General features: G+C 39.9%; 1 protein-coding gene across 2 annotated transcripts in view; it reads right to left on the bottom strand.

The window, feature by feature from the left end:
- Positions 1-3,413: 3,413 nt before the first annotated feature.
- The window catches only part of FGF4 (fibroblast growth factor 4), a 6,994-nt gene continuing 1,542 nt past the window's right edge, over positions 3,414-8,865 (bottom strand). Inside the window, exons 2-4 of one of the 2 annotated variants that reach the window (XR_003092923.1) lie at positions 8,315-8,418; positions 5,679-5,953; positions 3,414-3,987 (exon numbers count right to left, since the gene is read on the bottom strand). Coding sequence is in view for 1 of the 2 variants with exons in the window: in XM_006014685.2 (XP_006014747.2) it covers positions 5,777-5,953; positions 8,315-8,418 (281 nt within the window). In the remaining variant the exon portion in view is untranslated. Of the gene's footprint in view, positions 5,954-8,314; positions 8,419-8,865 lie in introns of both variants that reach the window. The other variant, XM_006014685.2, reaches the window with a different exon arrangement.

Here is an 8,865-nt window from a genome sequence, read left to right as displayed (position 1 = left end):
GTGTCTCAGCACTTGTCTCAATCCCAAGCTGCCCAGCACTCATACCCCTCTTCTGGCTCTCTGATCTAAAGCTGTTTCTGCCTGTGATCTTTCCCTCTCCTCTCTCCCTCCCATAATTGATGTCTGGCTTGTAAACACAGCAGTGTCAAGATGGGGCAACAGTGACTTCCAGTTGCCACTGGAGTCATGACTGCAGTTGTGCAGCTGCTGCCAGCAGCCACTTTTTTTTTGCCCCTGTTCCCCAGCTGGTGCATGGGGCATTTACTCCATTTGCCCCATCCTCATTATGCCACTGTGGATGTACCCTAAATATCTCTCTCACTTCTTATTCACCAATTCACTGCCCTCTCCATTTTCCTCAAAAATCCCATCTGCTCCATAAAAAATTCCAGTTCTAAGACTATGTGTCACTGTGGTCCTCTGCCTATGATGGGCTGAGCACCTCCTGTGTACTTCTGAGTGTCTTCAATGTATAGTTCTGAAAGGACTGATACCACATCTACATGGCACAATGGCAAAAGAACCATTGTCCTTGCCTACACTAGACTGCTCTCCTGAAACTCCCCACCACCTCTAATTTCCATGTAGCTATGAAGGCTTAGCTATTCTAGGAGTACTAGTCTAGACTAATCACTTTTGGTCACCAGTGCTGTAACCACCACTTTTGGTCACCAGTGCTGTCATTTCCATGCTTGGAAACGTAGAGTGCATAACAGTTAAAACCCTGGCAGCTGATCTACTGTAGTGACTATGCCACTGTTAGCACATGTAGCACTAATGGGAACTTTTAAAGAAAAAAAAAAGTATAGAAACCCCATAGATATTAACAGAAGCATGATTATAACCTGAAAATATTTATTTTCATTATCAGGCAGAAAAACCTCAGCTCTACCCATGAGCTACCCATAGGCAAGTCCTTTGTGTGTGCTCATGGGATCATACCTGTTTTGTGTATTCAAGCTGTGAGAAACTCAAGGAAATGTTTTTTATTTGCTTATATAGTTATTATAAAACACTTTATACATTTATAATACTATACACATAATAAATATAATGTTATATCCAGTAAAGAAGATGCCTCTAGAGTGAACGGTCAGAGCAAACCATGTTGGACAAGGAAACGTTTACATGTAGAAACATCTCTCGACAAGTCTACATATTAAATACTTACCCAATTTTAGAAGCTTGGCTATAGAAATACTTTCCAGAGTCAGATCCACAAACACAGTCCTAGAAAAAATGAAACAGCAACAGACAGTATGAATTCCCCTGACCTTGCAGTCCCAGGGTCAGGCATCTTTTTTGTACTTTTGTCCCATTAACAATAGATTGTTCCCAAGGTTTTTGCTTGATTTAACATATTGTCTTCATTTCAGTTATTTATCCCCTTCCTTTTGCAGAAATTCTCATGGAGTATCAGCTTTTTTCCGTTTTGTAGTAATTTATCCCAAATTTATTTAGGATCTTTTTCTTTTTGTAATACTGGAAAAATGAGTTTTGGTACAGTTGTTCATTTTGTATGATAATAGACTGCTGTGGGAACAGGAAATTCTGCAATTTTGATTTTTTTCATTTAAAATAGGATTGAAAATTAAATTTAAAAATCCTCCATGAAATAGCACTTTAAAAATAATATTTTGTTTACGGTCAAATAAAATGTTTCCTTTTTATAGAGGCAAAACATTTTATATAGTTAAAATATAAACATTTATATTTTATATATAAATTTAATATAAATAAATTTATATAAATATAAACATTTATATTTTAAATGTTATATTAGAATTTGAAACACTGTATAAAATAAAATGAATCTCTAAATTACAAGTCATTTCAAAACAAAAAAAGCATTACCATTCACTTTCAATCAGTTCAAAATGTTTCATTTCAATTGTTTTTTTAAAAGAAATTTTGCGAAAATGCTTTGACTGAGTCTTTTAGGTTGTAGCCGTGTTGGTCTAAGGACATAGGCAGACAAGGTTCCTTGGGTGAATTTGATATCTTTTATTAGACCAACCCAAATAGTTGGAAAATATTTATTAAGCAAGCTTTCGGGTTGAGCACACACCAACTGCTGAAATTTCCTTAGCCTGACGAAGGGTTTTTGAACCCGAAAGCTTGCTTAATAACTATTCTTCAACCATTTGGGTTGGTCTAATAAAAGATATCAAATTCACCCAAGGAACCTTGTCTTGACTGAGTCTTCACTTTTGACACAAAAAAATGTTAGTCCAGTAAAAAATGTTAGGCCAGATGTACGCATTAGGCAGAATTCCTTTTAAATTCTGTTGATAGTAAGCAGTCACACTAGAAATCTGACTGTAATATTTCTGGATCCAAACCTAGTCTATAAACTATGCACTGGCATTAGTGAGACTATTGTGAATTACTTGTGCAAATGTTTTGGGGACTGGCACCCAAGTGACTTAAATGGCCAACCACAACTAACTAACACAACTCAAATTTGAATCTCAGCTTTTGAAGAGTGAATTAGCTTCTTAAAAGTAGTCTATGAAATATTATTAACTATTTACTACAGCTAAGAAAATCAGGATTATCTAATGGGTATTGTGAATGGAAAAAATGTGAAAACTATTTTTAAAATGCTGCATTCATTGAGCTTTCATTACTTGGGTGAAACTAGCAGAAAAGGAACTTATCATATTCACCAGTTAACAGTATAATTAGGTGAATAATCCTTAATAGATGTACTTATTAAATTCACCTTATTTTATTTTGATTGAAAACTGGTTGTGATCTTCTTACATTTATTATTCAAAATGGTTCACCAGCTCATTCATTGTTTTGTAGAGTATTTTAGTATAAAAAAATGTGAAATTCAGGATCTTTTAATTTGCCACACAGGTCCATGAGTAAGTTTCTATTTTCAGGTTGGGTGAGTGCAAATGTTACCTTTTAGAATCAAGTTTGTATTTATTTATTTATATTCTGCAATGTTTAATTAAAACTTACTGTTTCAGCAAACATTACTGGCAGTTAGCTCTTCATTGGAATAAGCATGAAAAGGAAATAGAACTATTAATGCAGTGTCTCTGATATTGATTCCGGCTTTTAGTCATTACTACAGAGAGAGAGTATAATGTAGTAAAGTGTAAGGTGACTGTAATCACTGCTGTTAATAATAATAATAAGCTTAACTGAATGAAGTGTACAGATTTAAAAATGACTACAATAATTTATTGGAAAAATTTAAGAATGTCTTCTGTGGGAGTTTTGCCTGAGTAATAACTGCAGAACCAGGCCTCCAGACAGTATCTGGTTTGCTTATTGTTAATATTATATTATTTAAAAGTTCCCCTATCTTTGACAGAGCAGAGTAAGATGACAGGAACAAACTGAAATCCAAATAATACAAATCAGTGCCAATGTATATACAATGTAAACGTTTATAATTTATTATGCATTTAAATGTGCACAGCACATACACCACAATATTGAACAGCACCTGTATAAAACTACAGACAGATTCTGGTAAATGGTGAAAGCTCATACCATGGAACATCAATATAAAGATTTTACAACAGTATTTGAAAGTTACAACTACCTCTGAATACAAGTAGGATGAGGCTGTCAGCTGTGGATTTTAATGGAGTGAAAGGTGACAAAGGAGAAACATTCTTCAAATGAATTCTTCGCAACTTTGCTTTCTGAAACTTGGAAACAGTGTGAGGTTTCAGAGTAGTGGCAATAATTACACAGATGATTACTCACATATAGAAAACAAAGAAAGTACGGAAATCCCCCAAATTGCAGAAAAATCCATGAGCACCACATTTCCCAGGTGCTCCCTTGCTTTGACTTTGTTTTTAACTCTGTTTTAATTTTGAGCAGCTGCAGTAGATGGTTTAAGATCTGGTCCTGCTAATACTTGGATCTCACTGAACTTCTGGTGAGCAGCTTTATTCTTCAAGGTCATTTGTCAGTACAGTATATAAGCAAGTATACATGAGTCTAGTAGAATGGAAACTTTTCATATAGGAATGTAAAAAGAAAATCAAGATGAACTCAAATTATTGCAGCGTTGTGATTTGTACCTGTTCAAAATTCATTAGTTTAATTTGGAAGATGATCTGTAAACATCCTCTAAGAATATTAAACTCATATTAAAATCATACTCTAAACATTGTAGTCAGTCCTGGTTTTCAACTTAAGCAAGTTATGTCCAAATGATAAAGTAGCACTTTTAAAACAGATTTAAAGCTTGCCATCATTTTGGGCTCCATACTCCTCTCCCCACCCCCTCCATGATCAAACCTGTCTTTCCTTCATCGCTTTAGAGACACGGGTTACATTTGCAAAATATATAAAGAAAAATATAGGGTTACTTGATGACCATATAGTGCTGCAGCCTGACAGCTGTCTGCAAATATTTTCTCCATGATTATCCTTACTAAAAGTAAATCACTGGGTAAAGATAGCTCAAACGTGACAAGGCTCAAATAGGACGCAACCGACTCTATCTTGAATTCTTTTGGCTACATATGGAAAAAAAAGAGATTTGGGATTGCAAAGATCATCCCCTCCCTGCCACTGGAATTATAATACTGAACAGAAAAGTGTGCACCATCTATGCAGATTTTGTTAGGAGACTGGCTTCAAGGAGTTAGTGAGGTAGAAATTAATTAACTTTGTCAGGGAATGAGACACAGAGAAGAGCAGCATATTTCTCCTTCCAAACACTGCATTTGAAATTAATAATAAATAAATATAAAACAACTTCAATTGCTTGAAGCCAATCTGACTGTTGTCTATAGAGTTTCTTGGAAAATGTATTTTGATTATAGCTTTTAAAAATTACTTGTGCTCTAGTTTCATGATCTTTGGAAAATACATGTCGTCTCCAAACTTGAAGAGGGAATTTTGATTTGAATCAATATACTTAGCCTATGATAGCATATTTCACAGCATGTGTGTGTTGGGGGAGGGGTAGACACACACTTTTTCAACCTAATATGCAAAGCAATCATGTAATATGAGCTTCCTCTAAGGGCCAGAAAAGAAATTATGCTCCTATGTATCTAAACAGAAAGAGGGAAAAATGGAGCTTATATAGTTGCTTAAAGGGTCTCTACTGCCTAGTAGCTCTACTAAGATTGACTGCAGGAAAGTTCAAAGTTCAGCACTGGCAGATCTAAAAACAGATTTGTGGGGTAGTACTTCAACACTGCACTTTCTGTACCAGAAGAAAACGGATACTGTTTCAATTAAATAGCAACACTGCACAAAGGAGGTCAGACATTGTATGTTGCTACAAGCTAGCATCAAAACTGAGAAAGGTTTGCACAGCTCATTTTCAAAGACTAAGACCTTATCTGGTGGCAATATTTTGTTTTGTTTTTTAAAGAAGAAAACAAACAAATATGAGTACAAGAACAAACACCATACAACACACAAACAGTGCAAAACATTGTAATATAGGAATCGAATTTCACTTGTTTTAAAACACATAATAGCAGCACACCTGTGAGAACTTAAAAAAAAAGTTAAATAAACCACAATGCAGAAGTCTTCCATTGTTGCACCATTAAATAACATCCCTTGGGTTGGAGGTTTGCTCTGTTTTGTTTTTTAGAAATAAAAAAAAAAATCAGGGCTATAAATAATTTTGTGGCAATATATACATATTTAAATAATTAATTTAAATATTTTACACCTACTCTTGCATAAAACTCTCCAATAAAAGTGCACCATGTTTTCCCCCAAGCCTGTGTTTTGTCTCTTCCCCTGCACTGAGGTAGGTCTGAAGGGAGATGTCTCAGATTCTAGGTAGAAAATGTGTCACTGTCATTGTGGGAGACACCTTGTTGCCTTTCTTTGTTCTTCCATTTTTGCTCAGAGCTATGTACATCCCAGGGTAAATTCTGGACTCGTAAGCATTGTAGTTGTTTGGCAGGAGAATCTCTTTGAATTTACATTCATCATTGAAATGGGTCTGAAATAAAAAGAAAAGGGAAGGGAGAGGGAGAAATTAAATATCAGACATGGAAATATTATTGCCACCAGGCCTAGGCCTGATGGAGGAAAATGCACAGCTGATTTTTTCTCCTGGAAATCTTTTGAAGTGATTGTCGGATTGAAGCTTCAGACAACCCATCAGAGGCCACCCATTAAGGTTTTTAAGATCTGGGTCATATGTTTGAACGGACTAAGAGCATCTAGTCCCAGTGTCTACATACTGGTGGAAAAGTGAGACCCTTTTCATGGCAGATAGTGCAGCTCTATAATTTTAGGGCCAAATTTTGTTCACTTTCTCTTGTAGGGCTAGTCAGTGGGCCTTCTCCTCATTTGCCAGAGGCAGGATTTTAACTTTTAGTCCTCACATGGCTTTCTATGGGCATTCTGAATTGTAATCTTCATACACATCATGTTATTTAAACATAAAAAACTATTGAGCTCCCTGAGTTTACTGTACAACTAACAATAATTTCTTGGCTTCCAAAAATATTCATCACTTTTCCAGAAAGAAAAGACCTGGAATTTCTCATAGCTCAGAAGCCTCCAAATATTTACCTTCCCCCCCGCCACCCCCTCCGCTTCTCCCACCTTCTTTGAAGAGGGAAGAGGGAAAGCATTTTAAAGGTACTTACAATAATATTTACACACAGTATTTACAGTATTTCCTCCTTCTTAAATCTTAGTTTTGAATGAGAAGCTTGAATCCATCAAAGAGACCAGGAAAGCAGACAGGGATGAAAGTAAATAACGTGCAGTGGTTGGTTAGGCGGGCATAAAGGGAGCAGGTGTTGCAGGTGTCCCCAGGTACTGATACCAGTGCAGCTGAAAGCTGGCTCTGGCAGGTACTGTAGTAACAAATGGAGTCATGTCTATTATTAATGGCTTCAAAACCCAGTTTTGTTAGGGTGAGAGCTCCACCTGCCACAGTGAGCCTGCAGGGGAGAACAGTGGGTATTAGATCACCCAAGGCAGACAAAGCAGCAGAATGGCCCCTTTAGAAATGTTGCTGGGGAAGATGTACTGTGAGAGCCTGTGTCTACCTTGATTGTAGTCAATGGAAAAAGTCCTTTAGACCAGTGGTTCTCAACCTTCTTTTGTACCAGGATCCATCTGTAAACACTGGTGGCCAGTCCCAACCCAGTGCCCCTCACTCCTGACCCACTGCCCCCCGCCACCCTAGTGTGTGGGGCAGAGGGTGGGGCAGAGGGTGGGGGGCAAGCAGCCCCTTGCAGGCTGGAGCTCTGTCAGCCTGCAGGGGAAGAGCCACAGATTCCCAGATTTTAAAGGAGAATCCATTTTAAAAGTTTGTTTGCGACCCTGTCATATATTCTGGTGACCCACTTTTGGTTGGGAACCGCTGCTCTAGACTCCGCTGGCAGAGGATCAGGCCCTCAGAGAATTGCTCTGGATGCGTCCCAGTCTTATTCAGGCAGAACTTCACTGCCAGCTTGGGCTGAGCTAGGGAGGCTGGGATCTGCCCCTTGTTCAACCAAAGGGCCTTCTAAATGCATGTGGGGAGACTGGAAAACAGACAAGGCATTGATAGCAAAGCCAGCCTGAAACTAGAATGCTCCATGCAGGATCACAGGGCTGAATGATGCTGCCCACAGTAACTCATACAAAGGGGAAAGCAACCAGCCGAGGGAAAGCTGGAAGTAACCAGAAACAAGACTTGCATTATTATTCTTCCAACCAAGTGGGTTCAACCAAATAAAATCCTTTTAACTCTTTGCTCCCAAGATGATTATCTTGTAAGGTCCCTCCCAGCCCCTAGCATCTCTGCAGTGTCAAACTGCGGGCTCAGCCTCCCCTTCTCTCCTGCCCTGCCAGATTTGCTTGGCAGGCGAGGTAGGAGCCCCGATGCCTGCCTGTCCGTCAGCAGCCTGCCGCAGCCTTCCCAAACAGCGATCACTCATGAGCTGTCGGCTATTGATTTGTCTTGCTATAAAAGATCACACGTGGGACTGATCAGAAGCTAAAGTTCCCCCGGAGGAACGGAGCAGGTACATGGATACCTGATTGAAGCTGTTAATATCGGGGGGAGTTTCCCCCCTGAATCCAGACTGGCATGTGGGCTTGCCAAACAAAGAGATTACTGTAGTTGTGGACATACTTAACAATATGGGTGGTCCATGGTTGAGCGACTCTATTTTCCGCCCAGTAAGTGCATCCCCTGGCTGGGGAGGCAAAGAATGGAGTTGACATCAAAGGCTCCGCCGCAGTCGCAGCCCTGCACCGCACACCTTGCATTCACCGCCGCACCAAGGCTGCTCCGGGGAGCTGGGCCGATGGCGACCCGCAGCACCCCGCGCCCTTGCCATCACTTCCCGGTACTTACAGAGCCGTAGAGTTTGCCTTTGCTATTCATGGCTACGAAGAGGCCACTCTTCACGCCAAAGAGGCTCACCACCCCCCTTTCCACTGGAGAGATCTCAAGCAGACCTGTGGGCGATGCAGAAGGAGTCAGATAGCAGATGTCCTGCAAGAATGCGGGATTACATTACTGCGCCTTCATCTGCGGGGAGCCCAGGGCCACTCCAGCCCGGTCCCCCCCAGCCAGGCTGGACTATAATGTTCCTAACTCCTCAGCCCAGCTGCCTGCAGGGTCAAGATCGCCCCTTTGTGACAGGCAAGCTTCTTGGAGTGGAGGCGATATCTTTTATTAGACCAGCTGAGTCGCTGGGGAGGAGGCTGGGGGGGAGTTCTTTGCAAGCTCTTTGCAAGCACCCTGCTTCAGGCATGGGGAGTCTTTGTGGCATTTTTCTAACCAAGCCATTGCCTGGAGTCATTCATTTCCCTTGGATTTGGCTAGACTCCGGGTCCTTCCCCCGGTTAAAAATAAATAGCAATAACGTCGTGGCAAGTGAACCATTTGTCACGGAGCTCCCC

The sequence above is a fragment of the Alligator sinensis genome, unplaced genomic scaffold (genome assembly GCF_000455745.1).
Source record: "Alligator sinensis unplaced genomic scaffold, ASM45574v1 scaffold442_1, whole genome shotgun sequence".
NCBI classification, from domain to species: Eukaryota; Metazoa; Chordata; order Crocodylia; family Alligatoridae; genus Alligator; species Alligator sinensis.
Note: the sequence above shows the minus strand (reverse complement) of the source record. Positions and strands in the feature narration are given on the sequence as shown.